General features: G+C 42.4%; 1 protein-coding gene across 9 annotated transcripts in view; it reads right to left on the bottom strand.

The window, feature by feature from the left end:
- Positions 1-14,797: 14,797 nt before the first annotated feature.
- The window catches only part of sanbr (SANT and BTB domain regulator of CSR), a 149,080-nt gene continuing 142,115 nt past the window's right edge, over positions 14,798-21,762 (bottom strand). For 5 of the 9 annotated variants that reach the window (XM_078229908.1, XM_078229912.1, XM_078229909.1 and 2 more), the window contains one exon: positions 14,800-16,360. In XM_078229908.1, coding sequence (XP_078086034.1) covers positions 16,324-16,360 — 37 coding nt within the window. In that variant the 3' untranslated portion in view covers positions 14,800-16,323. Of the gene's footprint in view, positions 16,361-21,762 lie in introns of all 9 variants that reach the window. The other 4 variants (XM_078229914.1, XM_078229910.1, XM_078229911.1 and 1 more) reach the window with 1 other exon arrangement.

Raw genomic sequence — 21,762 nt, 5'->3', positions numbered from 1 at the left:
TGTGGGAGGAAACCGGAGCACCCAGAGGAAACCCACACAGACACAGGGAGAATGTGCAGATTCCACACAGTGACCCAAGCCAGGAATCAAACCCAGGTCCCTGGCGCTGTGAGGCAGCAGTGCTAACCACTGTGCCACCCCAAACTGCTGGCATCACTGGTGTATTTGTGAAGCTGAGAATTTTCAGGCTAGGACATTGACAGATGCAGTCATCCCAGAGCTTAAGGGTATGCAGGCAGAGAGGGAATGAGTGACCGGCAGGCAGTCAAAGGGGATCAGGCAAGTTGTTGCAGATGACTCCTGAGTGAACTCACTCTTCAAACCGTATTCAATTCTGAATACTGGTCAGAATGATGGTTTCTGGGGAATGCAGACAGGGCCAAGTGCACAGCAACACGGGTGGTTCACCTGTTCAGGGGGCATGAGGAAGATTGGGAAAACAATAGCGATGGTGGATTCAATTGTTAGGGGAACAGACAGGTGTTTTTGTGGCTGTAGACACAGCGTTGCCTTCCTGGTGCCAAGGATTTTCAAGTTTGCTGATGACACCACCGTAGTGGGTCAGATCTCAAACAATGACGAAACACAGTACAGGAATGAGATAGAGAGCCAGGTGAGCTGGTGCGACAATAATAATCTCTCTCTATGTCAGCAAAATAAAGGAGATTATCATCGACTTCAGGAAGCATAGTGGAGAACATGCCCTATCTGCATCAATGGGGACAAAGTAGAAATGGTCGAGAGCTTCATGTTTTTAGGTGTCCAGATCACCAACAACCTGTCCTGGTCCCCCCATGCCAGCACTATAGTTAAGAAAGTCCACCAATGCCTCTACTTTTTCCGAAGACTAAGGAAATTTGGCATGTCAGCTACGACTCTCTCCATTCTTTCTGGTTGTATCACAGCTTGGTATGGCTCCTGCTCTGCCCAAGACTACAAAAGCTACAAAGGGTCGTGAATGTAGCCCAATCCATCACGCAAACCAGCCTCCCATCCATTGACTCTGTCTACACTTCCCGCTGCCTCGGAAAAGCAGCCACCATAATTAAGACCCAATGCACCCCGGACATACTCTCTTCCACCTTCTTCCATCAGGAAAAAGGATACACAAGTCTGAGGACATGTACCAACTGACTCAAGAACAGCTTCTTCCCTGTTGCCATCAGACTTTTGAATGGACCTACCTCACACTAAGTTGATCTTTCTCTACACCCTAGCTATGACTGCAACGTGACATTCTGCACTCTCTTCTTTCCTTCTCTATGAACAGTATGCTTTGTATAGTGCGCAAGAAACAATACTTTTCAATGTATACTAATACATGTGACGGTAATATATCAAATCAAAATCAAAGGATGTCACTGACTGGCTGCTGAGCATTCTGAGGGGGGGAGGCTGAGCAGCCAAAAGTCTTGATCCATATTGATACCAATGGCATGGGGTGAAAGAGGGGTGAGGTCCTTTGACAGAGTTGAGGGAGTGAGGAAAGGAACTGGCAAGCAGGGCCTCAAAGATCATAATCTCCAGGTTTCATCCAATAAGATATGCTAGTGAGTATAGAAATAGGAACATTAAAAAAGTTGAATGTGCGGTTGTGGAGATTGTAATGATCCCAGCTGTGTGATTACTGGTCAAGCCTGATACTCGTTAGGATCTACCTCAATTAAGATAAATTGAAACATCCGAAGAACATTGACTAGTAACTTGAACAAAATAGGAGGAATAATGACTAAGTAAATAATGACTGAGAAAATAAGATAACGGTTCCAAACCATGTGAATTTCTTCTTTACACTACTATTCAACGGATATAACCCAACTCTCAGTTTATACTGTGACTTCCATCCTCGTGGGCTTTTAGGCATACTTGTAATCTTGGCAGTTCTGTTTTCTGTGTCTAGCTGCACAGGTCACATCTCAGGTCTATAGTATATTTCTACCAATACGACCTCCTAGTCCAAGTATAGAACTGACTGATGGTCACAAACCAAAACTTACCAGACACATGTATCATAGAATCCTTACAGGGCCCTTATTATGCTATTATGTAGCTGGATTTCTCTTTACAGAACTACATGGATCTAGCCAATTCTCTAGAACTCTTCCTTTTTCCTCTCTAAGCACACAGAACTGAGTTCTCTGGTTTTAAACACAAGAAGTCTGCAGCCTCTAGGTCGTCAACTCTTGCACTTTTTCCTAAAAGACATAAGACTCACTGGTTTTCTTTTTGGAGCATAGCCCTACCCTCAGCAATATTTTTCATCACAAGCTCAGAGCTTTCCTGCTGCTAAAGCCTCTGATGTGGGTCAAAAGTTCAAGCATGGTTGGTGAGCACAAACAGACATACTAAAGCAAGCCAAAAGTAAACAACCGTCAATTCACCTTAAACCAAAACCCTTAATATAACCCACAATAACTATAACATCTCCTCCCCCCTTAAACAAAATGACAATGCATCTGCAAGTGAGGCTTTTTCATTCCCAAACCAAATAATGTATCTTATCATGTTATCTCTCTTCATTCTTATCTTTACATATACCTTGTATACCAATATTCTCTTCATAGTATGTTGAAATACAGGTACAGTAAAAGATGCTTCCAAATTTGTAATAAACTAATGAATTCACCTCAGTCAATGTCCCCACAGAATCAATTGAACAGTCATTGAATCATTGTGTAGAAGGACGCCATTTAGCCTATCGAGTCTGCACCTACTCTCTGACAAAGCACCCAAGCCCAATAAATAAAAGCAAATTACTGCGGGTGCTGGAGTCTGAAATCAAGAGAAAATGCTGTAAAATCTCAGCAGGCCGGCAGCATCTGTAAGGAGAGAAAAGAGGTGACATTTCGAGTCCAGATGACCCTTTATCAAAGCTAAAAGGCATAGAAAGTGGGAGCTATTTATATGATAGGGTGGGGGAATGAAAGAGAGTCATAGCCACAAAAACAAGGGGAAAGGCTAAGAGGTGCTAATAGCAGTCCATAGAAAGAATAGGTGGTGTGAATGGCCAAACAGCAGAGAAACTGAAATCAGAGGGTAAACTGTGACAGATGAAGATGTGGGGGGAGCGTTGAGCTTCACTAGAACATTGCAGCAAGCCAAGGACAGACATGTGGGCATGGGAGCAGGATCGTGCGTTAAAATGGCAAGCAACCAGAAGGTCAGGGTTCTGATTGCACACAGACCAAAGGTGCTCAGCAAAATGATCACCCAGTCTACGCTTGGTCTCTCCGCTATAGAGGAGACCACACTGGGAGCAGCAAATGCAATAGACCAAATTGAAAGAGGTTTAAGTGAAACACTGCTTAACTTGGAATGAGTATTTTGGACCTTGGATGGTGAGCATGGAAGAGGTAAAGGGTCAGGTGTTGTCCTCTATATAAGAGAAACCAAACGTAGACTAAGTGATCACTTTGCTAAGAACCTTTGCAATTAGGGATGATTGACAAATAACAGTCCAGCGGGTGTAAAATCTCAGTAGCATCTGTAAGGAGAGAAAAGAGCTGACGTTTCGAGTCCAGATGACCCTTCAAGTTTTTAGGTATCCAGATCACCAACAATCTGTCCTGATCCCTCCCCCATGCCGACACTATAGTTAAGAAAGCCCACCAACGCCTCTACTTTCTCAAAAGACTAAGGAAATTTGGCATGTCAGCTACGACTCTCACCAACTTTTACAGATGCACCATGGAAAGCATTCTTTCTGGTTGTATCACAGCTTGGTATGGCTCCTGCTCTGCCCAAGGCCACAAGGAATTACAAAAGATCGTGAATGTAGCCCAATCCATCACGCAAACCAGCCTCCCATCCATTGACTCTGTCTACACTTCCCTCTGCCTCAGCAAAGCAGCCAGCATAATTAAGGACCCCACGCACCCCGGACATTCTCTCTTCCGCCGCCTTCTGTTGGGAAAAAGATACAAAAGTCTGAGGTCACGTACCAACCGACTCGAGAACAGCTTCTTCCCTGCTGCTGTCAGACTTTTGAATGGACTTGCCTTGCATTAAGCCGATCTTTCTCTACACCCTAGCTATGACTGTAGCACTACATTCTGTTTCCTCTTCTATGAATGGTATGCTTTACCTGTATAGCATGCAAGAAACAATACTTTTCACTGTATGTTAATACATGTGACAATAATAAATCAAATCAAAACAACACTGATTTAGTGGATAAAGAACCTCTGTTGAAAAGTGTGTATGTGTGATGTTTGGATGAGAACAGGATTAGGCTGGGTTAAAGTGCCTTCCATAAATGTAGAGGCTGCCCGCATGAATGAGATCCCAGAGGGCTAATGCACCCATGTGTTCCAATGCCTTCAGGGCAGGAAGGGAGAAAAGGGGAGAAAATTGGGGGAAAAGGAGTTGGATCAGTACTTTCACTCCTTTGGATAAGAATATGTTGCCTACCTGATGCGCGTTATCACACATGAGGCTTGAGATGCTCAGGAAATAAAGGCTTTTATTTGCTGTAACAACGAAGCTACTAATTATATCCACGATCCCAGACTGAGGGGTCCCAGACAGAGCAGAAACCTTTATACCTCTCCCAGGAGGCGGAGCCCGACTGGGATGTACCACAATAACTATAATACAAGGAGTAACAGCCCAACCCTAACCCCGACAGCAACAAGTAGAACAACCCATCCCTAACCCCAACAGCAACATATATACATACTTGTAGTACTGGCCAGACCCTGGCTCAGTACTATCGAGTGGGAACCAACGATGGTTCACCACATTCACCCCTCCTTTGAAGACAAAGGCCGGCGGGGTACAAAAAAACAGAATAATTTGTCATCAGTCTATAAGTTCAGATGGTCAGGGGGACCGCACCGTCGTTGTGACCTCCTCAATACCGGCGATGACACCGGAGTAGGCACTCGCGGTGGCGTTCTCCCCAAGGCGATGTCCAACTGTTCCTCCACAGTCTCACAGGCCGGTTGACCCTGAGGTGATCGTAATCCATGGAGTTCCGACACGCCCTGAAGTGGCGACCATCCTCTGGACTCAGGCAAGCTGTACATGGGAGTAAAAGGGTTAAGTAATGGTCCCGATGCTGCCCGTGCCGTGTCCGGAGGGGAAACAAGAGTTATGGGGTTTGTAACAGGGGGTATAGGAGCGACAGGGTTTCTACGTCCCCTGCTGGCGCCAGGTCTCGGATTGAGACCGTGTCCTCTCGCCCGTCAGGGTATGCCACATAGGCATACTGAGGGTTGGCGTGGAGGAGATGGACCTGTTCGACCAATGGGTCGGACTTGCGGGCCCTTACATGTCGCCGCAGGAGGACAGGTCCTGAGTACGTCAACCAAGACGGTAATGAGGTCCCAGAGGAAGACTTCCGAGGGAATGAAAACAGCCTCTCATGGGGAGTAGCGTTGGTTGCCGTACACAGGAGTGAGCGTATGGAATGGAGCGCATCAGGGAGCACCTCTTGCCAACGGGAGACTGGAAGGCTTTTTGACTTCAACGCCAGTAAGACAGCCTTCCAGACTGTAGCATTCTCACGTTCCACCTGTCCGTTACCCCTAGGGTTGTAGCTCGTGGTTCTACTCGAGGCAATCCCGTGTGAGAGCAGGTATTGCCTCAAGTCATTGCTCATGAACGACGAGCCTCTGTCGCTGTGAATGTAGCTGGGGTACCCGAACAGGGTAAAAAGATCACGGAATGCCTTGATAACCGTGGCAGCGGATGTATCAGAGCAGGGAATAACAAAAGAGAATCTCGAGTACTCATCAATGATGTTGAGGAAGTACACATTCCGATCTGTTGAGGGAAGGGGGTCCTTAAAATCGACACTCAGTCTTTCAAAGGGACGAGTGGCCTTGACTAATTGTGCCCGGTCAGGTCGGTAGAAATGCGGTTTGCATTCCGCACATACCTGACAGCTTCTTGTTATGGACCTGACATCCTCCACCGAGTCGGGCAGATTGCGGGCTTTTATAAAGTGGTAGAGCCGAGTGACCCCAGGATGACATAGGTCATTATGGAGAGCCTGCAAACGGTCCTCCTGTATACTGGCGCATGTTCCACGTGAGAGGGCATCCGAGGGCTCATTGAGTTTCCCTGGACGATACATGATGTCATAGTTATAGGTGGAGAGTTCAATTCTCCACCGCAAGATCTTGTCGTTCTTGATCTTGCCCCTCAGCGTGTTATTAAACATGAACGCCACGGACCGCTGGTCTGTGATCACGGTGAACCGTTTTCCCTCCAAGTAATGGCGCCAGTGCCTGACGGCCTCCACAATGGCCTGGGCCTCCTTTTCCACCGCTAAATGCCGAATTTCGGGGCCTTGGAGGGTGTGGGGAAAAAAAGGCGACGGGCCTGCCCGCCTGGTTAAGTGTGGCGGCCAGGGCGAAATCGGATGCATCGCTCTCCACCTGAAAGGGGATGGACTCATCAACAGCGTGCATCGTAGCTTTCGCGATGTCGGCTTTTCGTTTATCAAAGGCCAATCGGGCCTTTGGTGTTAGGGGAAAGGAAGTGGACTTGATGAGCGGACGGGCTTTGTCCGCGTAATTGGGAACCCACTGTGCATAATAAGAGAAGAAGCCTAAGCATCTTCTCAGTGCTTTTGCACTAGTGGGCAGGGGAAGTTCAAAGAGGGGACGCATACGGTCTGGATCAGGGCCAATGACCCCGTTTTCCACCACGTATCCGAGGATGGCTAAACGGCACGTACGAAACACACACTTCTCCCTGTTGTAGGTCAGGTTCAGGCGAGATGCAGTGCGTAGGAAATTCAGGAGATTTGTGTCGTGGTCCTGCTGGTCATGGCCGCAGATGGTGACGTTATCCAGGTACGGGAAGGTAGCCCGCAGCCCGTTCTGGTCCACCATTCGGTCCATAGCACGCTGGAAGACCGAGACCCCATTGGTGACACCAAAGGGAACCCTGAAAAAATGATACAAGCAACCATCTGCCTCAAAAGCCGTGTATTGTCGGTCCTCTGGGCGAATGGGGAGTTGGTGGTAGGCAGACTTGAGGTCTATGGTGGAGAACACCCGGTACTGCGCAATCTGATTGACCATGTCAGATATGCACGGGAGGGGATACGCATCCAGCTGCGTGTATCTATTAATGGTCTGACTATAGTCAATGACCATCCGGGGTTTGTTCCCACTCTTGACCACCACGACCTGCGCTCTCCACGGACTAGCGGTGGGTTGTATGATCCTTTCCTTGAGGAGCCGCTGAACTTCAGATCGAATGAAGATCCGATCCTCAGTGCTGTAATGCCTACTCTTAGTCGCAATGGGCTTGCAGCCTGGCACAAGATTCTGGAACAGGGAGGGTGTGGTAATCTTCAGCATCGAGAGGCTACAGGCGGGGCGCGTTGGGCAATTTGGAGGCTGCTGTTCTCCCACTGAAAGCGAAGGGAGTGGCCCACCGTACTGTAGGGTTACATTCCTCAAGTGGACCATGAAGTTTAGTCCGAGAAGTATTGGCGTGCAAAGGTGCGGCAACACCAGGAGCTTGAAACGCTCGTAAACTGTGCCTTGCACCGTTAAAGTTACCACGCAACTCCCTAGCACGGTGACAGACCGGGACCTTGATGCCATAGAAATTGTCTGTTTGACAGGTTGAATCCGGAGTCCACACCGCTTCACAGCGTCTGGGTGGATAAAACTCTCAGTGCTCCCGCTGTCAAACAGACAATAAATCAAGTGGTCGTTTACCTGAATGTCCATCATAGACTTGTCAAGTCTATGAGGCTTGGCCTGGTCCAGGATGATCGATGCCACCGTTGGTTCATGAGCGCCACTGCAGGCGGCTGAGATTGACGAGGATGACCCCTGCTGGTCGTTCGCGGTCGGTGCCGACCAACATGGCCGCTCCCATAGGTCGCACGTGGGTGATGGCGCCAAACTCAGCGACCCCTGGTGGTCACACCTCTCCGACTCCGTCGACCGTAATGGCGTCGTCCTGGCCTTGCACGTGGATGAAACCCTCGACGATGCCGACAACGAAGAACCGGGCTCCGAGGAATCGCAGGCCGCACTGCTGTTCCGAGAAGCAGATTTAGATCGGCACACTTTCGAATAGTACCCCTTCTTACCGCAGGCGGAGCACAACACAGCTTTAGCGGGACACCGTTGCCGAGTATGCTTCGCTTCCCCCACAGAAGTAACACCGCGGGCCGCCCGGAGCTGCTGCCGTCGTCTGGCCCGAGTGTGAGCACGCCATCACGCAGCATTTCGAACCCGAGGGACGAGGAGGGATCAGCGACTGCTCCTGCCACGTTGTCTCCACGTGGTCTTCAGGATACAATACTAGGCTTTTGGAGGCCGTCTCCAACATATCCGCTAGTTCTATTGCCTGGGTGAGGTCAAGATTACCTTTCTCCAGTAGTTTGAGTCGGATGTAAGATGATCCGACTCCCGCCACAAACGCATCTCGAGCGAGGTCGTTCATATTCTGCTCTGCCAACACTGCTTTGCAGTTACAGCCCCTGGCTAGCCATAGGAGCTCGTTCGCGTATTCCTCCATCGTTTCGCCGGACTGCCGTCGTCGAGTGGCTAAGAGGTAACGAGCGTGTATTTCGTTGGGCGGTTTAATATACCGCTTCTTAAGAAGCTCGAGGGCCTTTGTGTAGTCGGTGGCTGCACGGATCGCGAGGTAGACAGTGTCGCTTACCCTCGCATGGAGGACCCGGAGTCTGTCATCATCTGTGGTGACCGCTGCGGAGGCTGCCAGGTAGTCCTCAAAACATTTCAACCAGTGGTCGAAGGTGTTAGAGGTGCCCGCCGCACGTGGATCCAGTGTAAGGCATTCAGGCTTCAGTATCTGCTCCATACTCTCTATATCGTTTTTTTTTCGACGAGAGTTTATTTACAGCAAATAAAATTGATGCGTGTTATCACACACGAGGCTTGAGATGCTCAGGAAATAAAGGCTTTTATTTGCTGTAACAACGAAGCTACTAATTATATACACGATCCCAGACTGAGGGGTCCCAGACAGAGCAGAGACCTTTATACCTCTCCCAGGAGGCGGAGCCCGAATGGGATGTACCACAATAACTATAATACAAGGTGTAACAGCCCAACCCTAACCCCAACAGCAACAAGTAGAACAACCCAAGCCTAACCCCAACAACAATATATATACATACTTGTAGTACTGGCCAGACCCTGGCTCAGTACTATCTAGTGGGAACCAACGATGGTTCACCACACTACCCCTTGTTGCTGCCAAGTGCTTTAAGAGTTAAAACATAAACTTGGCCTAATAATCCAGAAAAATATGAATTCAAATCCTATGGCAGTTTAAGAATTTGGTATCAGTAAAAGTGACCACTACGTTGTCATAAAACTGGTTCACTAATCTTCCATTCACAGAAGACAACCTGCCAGTCTGGCCTACATGTGACACCAGTCCTATACCAATGAAGTCGATTCTTCATTTCTCTCTCCTGGCTACAGTCGAACATGCAAGATTCAGTGCTTAATGGAATCTCATTGATTTGAGTATTATAATATTGTCAGTAGTGCAATCTTTTTGCTCCTCAGCAGCCACCTCAAAATAACTGAAGATGGCTTCCTCAACCAAAGAAGTTAATTTGCTTTAAAAAGAATGTTCTTAGGGGCTTTGCTAGCTTTCCAACAGGCTCACCAAGTGGTGGGACTAAAGTGATAACTGTTTCACGCATGTCATGGAATGACATTAGGTACTTAATAATGAAGCTTTCTGTCAGCACCCAACATTCATCTCCACCAAAAGCAGAATTAAAATTCCAATTGGGAAGAAATCAAACTGCTTCATTTTTATCAGCATGACTCCATTGCCACTGATCAGAAAAAAATTTAATTGCCCAGACACTTGCTTTAATAAAAAGTATCCATCAACTGGTGAATGCAAGCCTCTGTAACCAAATGGCAATGTTTTAGATGTCAGATGCTGCAATAATCTCAGTATTATAGTTCAGCATCACAGTGTCAATGATAGCCTTAGGCTGTCATTACCTTTCAGCTGGCCTGGAGTTTATGCTGCACAAGGGAACAAAGTGGTGTGACAGCCTCCCTGGTAAAATATAGCCTCCTCATGCACTGCCTCTCAAAGAACTGCAAGCAAGAAGTTCTGAATCTGTATGGAGCAGGTCTCCTCGGAGCTAACTCCACCTGTCTCTACTGATCTGTCTGGCTACAGATCCTAGGAGTTGAGCCTGGTTTTTGTCCAATACAGCAGAGCAAACACCAAATCTTGCCAAAAGCCATTTGTTGACACGCTAAATTGCTTTCATAAACTATTACTGTTAGTTCTAGCAGCAAAAGTTTTCAAAAAGCAGCCCAATAAACCTCAGCCATTTATTGAAGAGCAGCTGATTATCCCTTTAAATAGCTAGAAATAGTGCCCACCATGTTGTTCACACTCACCAAAGTCGATGTAAAACTTGCCCCAGCTTTGATGGGCTGCCTGAAGCCAACAAATTGTCCAAAATGTTAATTGGCTTGACACAGGCCTCCCACCCCATCGGTGGAGGAAGCCACCTCAGAGAGCTGTCAGCCAATCATATTGCAGTGGCCACTGGTGGGACTACATCCAGTCCCAGAAGAGGCGGAGCCAGGAATTGGACAACAGGTAAAGTTGTGGCAGGATATGGACACCAGGAGGTGACAGACTTTGGGGGTCTGGTCTCCACACTGAATTCTATCTGAGGCTCAAACAGGCTTACCCACCAGTCCTCAATCTTCTCCCATTGGCTGAATAATTGTGGGTGAATGGGCCACTTAATTGTCCACCTGAGTACTGCAATTGGCGAGAGGGGCCAACTGAGGCATCACCGACAGTCTGTTAAATCATAGTCAGGTCAGGGCACATGGGTAGGTAGGGAGAAAGCATCTGCCAAGTTTGAGAACTCGCCCACAGCGCTCTGTACAATTGTTCCCAGGATTCATATGACTCATTTAGAACTGGTGACTAAGGCCATCTGCAACTTGAATTCATCTACCTAACTTGGTTGGGTAATCTTTATTAAATCTAATAAAACTCTGTCTCAATTTTGAAGTTTTCAACTGACTGAGCCCAAACAGCAGTGGGGACGGGGGCGGTGATGGGGGTAAAAAATAGTTCTAGATTTCCACTAGCCTTTATGTGCTCCCTGTTATCACCTCTGACCAGGCTAGCTTTAATTTGGAGATTACATCATCTTGTTCTGCATTCTCTCTGAGGAAAGTTTCTATCTACTGTAGCAAATCCTTTAATTATCAACTTCTCAATTAGGTCACTCCTTAATTTTCATATTCAAGGAGTTAAAAGCCTAGCCTCTGTAACCTGTCTAACCCTTTTAGCCCCAGTATCATTCTGCTGAAGCTGTGGTGCCAATAGATCCTTCCTGAGCTCTGGTGCATAGAATGGAATACAGTATGTGATGGGTTTAATCAGAGCTTTGTACAGCTATACATTCCACCTCAGTGTACTTCTGTTTGAGATAAAGCCCAGTATTTCATTAGCATTTCTAGTGATTTTTAGTGATTGCTGTATTTGGACCACTAAGCCATGCAATTTCTAGTTTTGCACCATTTAGAAATTACTATGATCTACTTTCTTAGTTCCAAAGTCAATGATTTCACTTTTATCCACACTGAATTCCAGCTGCCAACTTTGTCCGCTCATTTAACCTATTGATATGTTTGCAACTTGTTGCGTCCAGAACTGTGGCACCAGCAAACTTAATCTAAGTAATCAAAATACTGAAAAATTTGGCCCCAGTACAGATCTTTGGGGGCAGTGAGGGTGGATACTAGTCATATTCTGATAACCGCAGTGCATGCCCATTACCTTTACTTTGTCTCTTCCCTCCTAACCAATTCCCTACCAAGCCAAGCTTCTTGGGCAGTCCATTGGGATTGAGAATGACTTGCTTCCACTCTAGCTTGATGGGCTCTGAGATGGGTGTGGTGCAGATACTTTGTTTGGAGGTTTGAGCACTCCCTCCAACATCACCTCTGCATGTTCCTGATGCAGTCTCTCAATGTGCTTGGTACCGTCCCAAATGAACCTTGGCCACTTTGGTCAGCCAGGGACTCCCATGAATTGGCAGAGATATATGATCTCTTCATTGTTGCTTTGAGGACATTGCTAAAGTGTTTCTGTCATCAATAGATTGCTTCCAATTACACAAGCTCTTGATTTTAACAAACTCCGATGTGAAACCTTGTCAAATTGCTTCTGAAAGTCCATATAAATTAATATCCATAGGTTCATCCTTGTCTACATTAATGATCACTTCAAAAAATTCAGTTAGGTTCTTAAACATGACCAACATTTTACAAATCTGTGGTGGCTCTATCTGATTAATTCATGTTGTTCAAATGCTCAGCCACTCTGTCCCCAATAACATTCTAGTAATTAAACATAATCTATGCACCATCAATACAACTTGACTTTGCATGTTAAAATAATAAACACGTTCCGTAAGTGGGTCATATTGCTGACTTAAAGTTAACATCCCAATTTCTCTTCTGTATTTTATCCTTCTTGTAATCTTTCAATTGCAGTAGTTTTCCCCCATCTGTTCATTTAAAATCCTGACTGCAGTGCCAGCTTTTAGTCAAACTGACTACCTTCTTCAGAGCACCATTCACAAGTCTAATTTAGCAAAATGTTTTGTTGAATTCAAATTAATGATTTGTGGGGCAGCAATAAACACGAATGATCTTTGGAATGTCTCAGCATGCTGATTTAGGTGACCATTTTGAAATCTATGTAGTCGTATCTGACATTCTGGGAAATCGCAGTTATTTACAATATACATTCAGATATTTTTTGCTTTCGTTAGCTGCAATAATTGTTATAACTTTCAGCTTTTCAAATTAAAATGTATAAGATTTATAATGTACCTTCTGGAATTTGATTTAATTGCCCTTTGTGAAGAAATACAACAATTCACTGTATATACATTTGTTCTAAGATGTACAATCAACTTTACACAAGATTTTATGTTCTGTAAAAGAACTCTAATTTTACATGGGACTCCTAAAACTATTGTTACAACTGTCTCTATTGTTGGATATATTAAAGGTTAAGAATGTAGAATTTTAGTTTCAATTTAAGGTGAATTGGAGGTTGTTTATGTTTTAATGTTTGACCCAGTTGAGGTGCTTTTAGAAGGAAAAATTAAGTGCAAGAGCTGACCTGGAGGCTATAGATATGTAGTCTGTTCTTTATGTTTAGAGAGAAAGAAGGAGTTCCTGAGAATTGGGTAACTTAAAGAAAGTACAGCTAGAGAAAATACATCAAGTGAGTGCCTACAAGTCTGTTGGGGCATGGCGTGTGACCATCATCAACACTTGTACCTGGATCAGGAGATCATATTGGTAGGAATATACCATAGACCCGAGTTCTCACGCTTATTTCCTTACCCTGCGTTCTTCCACAAATTATATTCTTCAGATGTGCATGGTCTATCAAGCCAGATCCTAATAAGTATCTGGGTTGTCCTGTATTCTCATAACTGGTATCATAACACTATTAACTAAAGAAGACTCTTTATATTAATTGAGGCTCAATTTGAGTCCTTACTTTGAGAAAGCACTTTGTAAACTGCATTGTTACCTACTTTTAGTCCTCCTGAAAATGATGTTAGCTGTTGTTATTCCAAAATGGGACGTAACTGAAAATTTCTGAACACTGATGTTCATTGGAGAATCCCATCCTTCCCAAATCCTAGAGTTGCTTCATTATATGGTTCTACAACTTCAAAGGAGGAAGAAGTGTTCAAAAATATCCCCTCCACCCATTAGAGGAAAGCAAGAGGTTTACCAAAAGCAGAATTCTAAGGGAGTAGAATGTCTGTACACTACATGACTACAAAAATTAATATCAGGAAATTCATGTGTGAACCTTGCTCATATAACTAGTCAGTGTGACATTTAAAGATTTCTTAAATGTAGAAATTTGACTGGAAACCAGCAAGATCAATCATTGTGCAGCTGTGCAATATATTTGAACATCCTAACATCAGGATGAACTCCTCTTCGACTGGACAATAGATGCACCGCATGCTGTGGTAATGAATCCAATTAACCCAAAAGGTCATAGCTGCGATATCAGTTCTGTTTCGAGTTAGTTCACGGCCATCCCACCATTTATGAAGCTTTCCTGGAAATGTGTGTAGGTTTAGGATAAGCTCTGCTATGATATTCCCCATTCAAATAGCTTCATGTGTAAGTGGCCTTGTTTGGTAAAGCTAACAGATACAAATTGATAGAACCAGTAATATTTCTGGAAAGAAATTGAAGTTGATAAAAAAGGAAAACAGCTTCAGTTAATGTATGCCCATTTGTTCACATCATGAAATTTCCAGTCTTTTAAGCATAGCATAGTATTCATTATGACTTATACCAGCTCTCCAAAGAACTCTTGGGGATTCTTTCAGAGAAATATTGTTAACAACAGTATAGTTTGGAGTGAGTAGAATATTCAAATATTAGCACACCACCTATGCTTGCAAAGCACAGAATGCTTCAAATGCCTTTTAAAACCTGTTGCATTATAGTGATATAAATAAAAAGGACAGCAAACGGTTGTGCTGGAGACCACACAGGTATATCGATAGGAGACAAAACAAAAATCACAGGAACAGTATCATGGTAACTACCCATTATATATGGTGCAGAATAAGTCACAAACCTCAATATTAGAAATATCTTAAAAGTCCCAGCTTTAAAAACTGAGTCACACTGAATAGTAACAGTAATCTGAAAAACAGCATACAACAAATTTTGCTCAAAATCAAATGGTTTGATGACATATGCTAAAGTAATGCTTGTTTAAAAATAGATTACATGATGTCTGAGAATCAAAATAAGCTTTAATGTCACTGCAAATTTTCATGTCACTTTGGATGCCTATTAGGCTGTACAGCAGTTGCATGTATAATCAACCTTACAATGATGGTGGAACATATCTCTATTTGGGTGAAGATCACCCAAATAGTTCACTTTTAGAAATTACTAAACAAAATAATTGTTGTTGACTCAGTTATGAGAGAATGAAGAAAACATACAGCTTATCAAAACTGACATTTATGAGGTGTTGAACATAACCATTCAAAATTACCTTGATTGCTTATCAAGGCAAATATAGCTATTCAAATCAAACAGTTAGATGGTCATAAGCAATGAAAGGTTGTTGGTTTCTTGGCTTTTCAGGAATATGGCATTTTAAGAAATTAACTTAGCAAAGTACCGTACAGCTTACTAGGTATTTCATTGAGGAAGTTGCTCTTCACTGTCAATCATTTAGATAGTGTGCAAATATGTACATGAAGGTTGAACGGAGTTTCATATGTTAACACAATAAATGTGTGAGATCAACCCCTTTCTTTGGCAAGAGAGTAGACAATAGCTCAAACATCTCCAGTATTCTCAGACTCTGAGCCTTCATTTCACAATTTCAGTAGAATAAATGAAGACAGTAGATTTTCCTATACATTTATTTTCCTCAATGTATTTATTTTGCAACTCGTGAAAAATGGGAATAAACAAAGAATGTTTAGGACTTATTTTCCTAAATAGCTATTCTACTGGGATCTTTTAAAAGGGATATAGTCCCTATTACATTATATAAACTATTTCACTATATCAATTCAGTGCAGAATGCCAGAAATGGCTTTTAAAATCCCCATAAACTTATTTCAGAAATTACAGTACAAAATTTAATTCCAAAGAATTTTAAAGTACTAATATTTAGATTTCGGAAACTAAAATGGAAGGTAAAAACAAAAGGTGAAAACAATTCATCTATAAATAAGGGTTTGCACCACATTATTTCAAAGACCATCTGAAACAATACTACAAAGCAACAAGAACTTCAAATAGTTATAAACATACAGAACACCCACTTCCCCAAATACAAGATGGCTGCCAACCAGTTTTTATTAAATGAAGATTTTTCATTTCAGGATTAGTTGTCCAGCAACCTAAACTTCAAAATTTTGCAAGTTAAAGCTTTTAACATTGAATAACATTTGGAGAATTACTTGTAGCTCTCGGTACCCACTGTAGTTTTGGAGAACCAGAAAAGCCACATTGAAAAGTTAAGTGGAAAAAGGTTCAAACGCATAGCATAAATGCAATTAATGAATCCGAATACTGATGGATGCAGTACAGTTAACAGTTTAAATTGAATCATTCATGGTGTCACCATCTTTTATCTGTTATAGTTCAAATATATACCACTGTAAAATCATGAAAACCATTTGCTAATTGTATGTGATTAGATATTTAATGATGCAATTAAACATGCAGATTTAAATTATGGTACAGTTTGGTATTTATCAAGCAAAAGATCAGCCTCTTTTGTCCGTGGAATCCACTATGTTGGGCGCATCTGTGAAAAGCGGGCCTTGGACCTAGGTTCAAGAGAATAAAACAAATTCACTCCATTTGTTACATGGTTATGATTCTTCAAAGCACTCTTTAGATTGAATCAGGATTGTACTTCACCGTTGTTACTTATATGCTGTCTTATAAAGGCGAGACAACACTGAAAAGCACAAAGTACAAAGCCAATAAAGAGATGATTTCCAAAGTAGTTTGAAAATGGGTGCATAAAAAATTATAAGTTCTCCTTTGGCACTAACTAAGATTTCTCAGTTGACGAGAAAAACACAAAACCGAGAATCTGTTGATCACTTCTTCAGCATTTTGGGTATTTTGATGAGCATAGGTAACCTACTTTAACCAACAAGTGTTTTCATGAGCACATTCACAGGAAATCCAAGGCTGAAAGGAGGTACCTGTGAAGATTAATATTTACTCAAGAATATGAAACCTCAATAAATTTGATCAGGAATTTGCTGTGAAAATATACATTGAGAAAAAATTTCACCAGCCAAGTCTGAATCTGTCACTCTGACCACCAGCAATAACAAAACACTAATTTAAAAATTCAAGCTCCAGGGCGTATGCTTGAATATGATGCAGAGTGACAACCTTGAACTTCCCTTTCTTTTAAGAAAAGTTAACCCGGATATCTGGCCTGACTTTTTGTACTAAAAAATTCAGGACTAAAATATTGAAGAACTTCCTCTGCTTCAAGTATAAAAGGTTGCTTATCTCATTATTTATAATATCTACGAATAAGATTTCTAGTTATTTAAAACACTATCCAATAAAAGTCAAGAACTCAAATTGCATTTATACATTGCTTTCAACACAGTCAAATGTCACAAGGAGCTTCCAAGTGTGTTGCCAGACAAAAAAAAATGACAAGCCAAAGAAAGCAAAATGACACCAGGTGATAAGCTTAGTTAAAGAAGTAGGTTTAAGCAGTGTCTAAAAGGAGGAGCGATTCAGAGAGGGCACTGTCAATGTTGGGGTGACGGAAAAGGGGACTGCATATGAAGCCAGAGTTGGAGGATCTTTTTTCTTTAATCCATGCATCTGATACAATGCTTATCCATACTCCTGTCCTTGCAAGTGATCCTCCATTTGTAGCATTATGGAGGAGGAAAGAGAAACTGCATGTTGACTAGTCAGGAAGGAGTCAACATCTTTGGGAGTGCAGCCAAGTTATCTAAAGCATTGGCACTGACAATGATGAGGTCCAACTTCCATTTACCCAGTAAAAAAGTCTTCAGGGAAGATGGGTTAGCAATGTAACTAACATTAGCCATACCAGGAGGAGAGAGGAAAGACAGAAATATCACATTTATATTACAGTTTGAATACGGGTACCAAGTTCCCACAATTAAAATAATTTTTGTACTTTTGATGCAGACTTGAAGCCTAACATTTTGCCTCCATCATGATTGTCTGTTAACATTATCATTTTAGTAAAAAAAAGTTTGTGGCTTAAAGATATTTCACAACAGATTTATTAAAAATATTAAAAACAATCCAAACAGGAAATATATGAACAATTTCATGGTAGGCATATATTTTTTCTATCCCATGTCAAAGGCTAAGTAGTGTTGTTTTAAAGGTTGACAGCCTATGAAACATGCTCTGAAGGAAAATAAAGACATTTTCTAAATAGAGGATGTCGTGGTATACAAGGAAAATTAAAATAAAATGAAAGTTCGATCCAGGCTATGTATTACTTCCATGCTCGGTTGGCATGTAAACTTCTGTGCGGCAAGACTGGGCCAGACAGTACTTAGTTATACAATTTTGATTCTAATGGCTGGGTTTTTAAACATCAAATGTATTTTCAGTGGCTTCCAATGAAACATGAACAACTGCATCAGTAGCTGCATGCTTCTCCTATCAACTCAATTCTCCAGAACTAATACTAAGAATTAAGTAGATTACAGACTTGGATTTGGACACACATTATGCTGATATTCTGTTCACTATATTGGGCTTCATCAAATTGCAGAATGATTTCAAGATGCACTCTGTACATTAAGCTGCTGAATTGTCTTGCATTATTGAAAAATTCCTCAAGATTACCAGTGAACAGATTGGATTGTCAATTTAGACTCTAAAGTAATCTGTGACCAAGAATTGGTGAATCAAGACTCATTTAAGTGCCTTCACACAGAAAACAACATGTTTTTTTTCACTGCCACTTCATCTTACATTCATGTATCGTGCCCTTGCACAACAATAAAGCCACATTCTTCCTTTTGTTTCCTGCCTCTACTAGCGACTCAGTCAGTCTCTGCTCAATACTGACAGATGGTTCACTGGGGAGACTTGTTGCATGTGTAAGAGAATTCGTGTAGGCTTTTCACTTCACTGTCTCTAACAGAATTTAACAGTGTTAGGTTTTTATGCAATGGCTTCAGTGACGAAGAAGTTTATAGGAGCTACAGAAAGAGTTTTGGTGGATCAGAAAAGCTTAGTTTTAATCCTTAAGTCCCAAAAACAAGAGGGATGGAGAGTGGTGACTGGTCCCATCACTACCTTCACCATGAAAGATAAACTCAAGATAGTAAAACTTCCAGATAGTTTACACGGAAGCTTTCACTGTAGCTGTCAATGTCAAAGATGGGAATGAATTAAGTTATGTTCACAGCAAGTGCACGATTTGTGCTCTGCTGAATTATTTTTTAATGGATTTGACATCATTTTCAAACCTATTACTGCTTATTTAGATGCCTTGATTAATTAATGTGCATCATTTCCTTTTTTTAAAATTATGAACAAACAAAAGATTCAAACAAGTAGTAAATCTCATCTCCAAACTCTGTGGCCTGAGGCTTGGCTCCTCCCACTGCAACTGGATCCAGAACTTTCTAACCCACAGACCGCAATCAGTAAGGATAGGCAGCAACACCTCCTCCATGATCATCCTAAACACCGGTGCCCTTCAAGGTCGTGTCCTCAGCCCCTTGCTATACTCCTTATACATCTTTGACTGTGCGGCCAAATTCCCCTCCAACTCGATTTTCAAGTTTGCTGATGACACAACCATTGTGGATTGGATCTCAAACAATAACGAGACAGAGTACAGGAAAGAGATGGAGAATCTGGTGAACTGGTGTGGTGACAATAATCTCTCCCTAGGTGTCAACAAAACGAAGGAGATAGTCATCAACTTCAGGAAGTGTAGTGGCGGGCATGCCCTTTGTGACATTAGATGTCCCTTTAAGAAAGGTTTTTTAAAAAAATGATTTCTGCAGCTCACAGCTTCAGTGGTTTCATGCTCATAGCGTTAGGTGATGTCATTGTTGGGAGGAGAAAAATCTGTAGGCAGGTCAGGTGACAGATTGTTTTCAGTTTCGGTTCTGAGCTGCAGGTTTGAGTTGAGTTTAGAAAGGAGTGGACATCATACTGAAAACAGCATCTCTTCTCTCTCTCCCTGGTTTTGGGAAATTCTGCTGTTTAGCTGAAAGCCTTCCTGGAGTAGAAAATCTATTGTTGGGAGCTGGACCAGAGACTCTGGTGCTTTGGAAAGCTGTCTTGTCTTCTGACTGTTCAGAGTCTGAAAAGCATTAGACTGCAGAATTCAACTAATGGCCTCGATCCCAGTATCAAGTGAGCATTAATCTGTGCTGTGTTAAACCTGTGAAAAGGATTTTTTGTTGTCTATGGGTTTTGGTTTTAATTGGAACACATTAGAGATATTAATTAAGGGTTATACATTAGAGTGGTTGTTTTGTAACTGATAAAAGTTCTTGCTAATTTTCTTACTGTACATGTTAACTATATTCTTAAATAAACTTTGTTTGATAAAAGCTCCCTAGTGGATCACTTGAATTATACCTGGAGCGAACATCTCATGCTTCTCCGAGCCAAATTCAAGATGCAAAACTTATGATTCAGACGGGCTTCATAAAAACCTGAACCATAACACCCTGTCTACATAAATGGAGATGAAGTAGGAATGGTCGAGAGCATCAAGTTCTTAGGTGTCCAGATCACCTGTCCTGGTCTCTCCATACTGACGCTCTAGCTAAGAAAGCCCAACAACACCTCTATTTTCTCAGGAGGCTAAGGAAATTTGGCATGTCCACTAAGACTCTCACCTACTTTTACAGATGCACCATAGAAGCATTCTTTCTGATTGTATCACAGCTTGGAATGGCTCCTGCTCCGTCTAAGACCGCAAGAAACTACAAAAGGTCGTGAACGAAGCCCAATCCATCACTCAAACCAGCCTGCCATCCATCGACTCTGTCTACGCTTCCTGCTTCCTCGGAAAAGCACCCAGCATAATTAAGGACCATGCACCCCAGACATATTCTCTTCCACCTTCTTCCGTCGGGAAAAAGATACAGAAGTCTGAGAACATGTACCAACTGACTCAAGAACAGCTTCATCCCTACTGCCATCAGACTTTTGAATGGACCTACCTCGCATTAAGTTGATCTTTCTCTACACCCTAGCTATGACTGTAACACTACATTCTGCACTCTCTCTTTTCCTTCTCTATGTACGTATGTTTTGCCTGCATAGCACGCAAGAAACAATACTTTTCAGTGTATTCTAATACATGTGACAATAATAAATTAAATCAAATCAAAATAAAGCACAAGTAGAAAACAGTGAATATATTCTGAATGATAACTTCTTTCAAGTATTCACTAGGAAAGACATGAGCGACATGCCGATCCTAAACAGAGTTATAGTCGAATATATTATATAAAGTCAAAATAAAGTAAATTCCCAACAGATGATACCTAGAATAATGGAGGAGTTTTAGACTGGAGGTACAACAGTTGTTTGTAAATGATGAAACTGCACTCTTATTCAACAGACAACACAGACAAGAGCAACTAGAAAACAATTAGTCTTAAGTTCCAATGTTAAATAGGGAATTTATCATCGAGACTAAACTTGAAGATTATCTATATAAAATCTTAGGATGCCAATAACAGGAAAGACTGATCAGATTGGGACTCTCTTTAGAAAATGAAGGCATAAAATGCTCTGATGGAAATTAAAAAAATTATGGAAAGGTTCAAAAGGGTAGGTGCAGCTTGTTGAATTAAATGGCCTAATTGTGTTTTAAAATCTAGGTAAATGACCTTGCTGTTTACTACTGAGACAATGACATAAGGTAAATTTGCATGCACGCACACTTAAAATAGCCACTAACAAAAGCCTCTTTCCCAAATTAGATAGTGTGGAAGATGGAGCCTTATAGTCAGCAGAAGAATAAGCTACTGTGCAGTCAAGACTGTTTTTAAAATTACATTTTAGTAGAAAGAACATTGTGCTAATCCACCCATTATATATATACACACACACACACACACACACACACACACACACACACACACATACATACATACATACATACATATATATATATATATAAAAGACTTGGCTGGGGAGGGGGGGGCGGGGTGGGTGGCGGCGA

The sequence above is a fragment of the Mustelus asterias genome, chromosome 15, assembly GCF_964213995.1.
Source record: "Mustelus asterias chromosome 15, sMusAst1.hap1.1, whole genome shotgun sequence".
NCBI lineage: Eukaryota > Metazoa > Chordata > Chondrichthyes > Carcharhiniformes > Triakidae > Mustelus > Mustelus asterias.
This window is presented reverse-complemented; position numbering and strand designations above follow the sequence as displayed.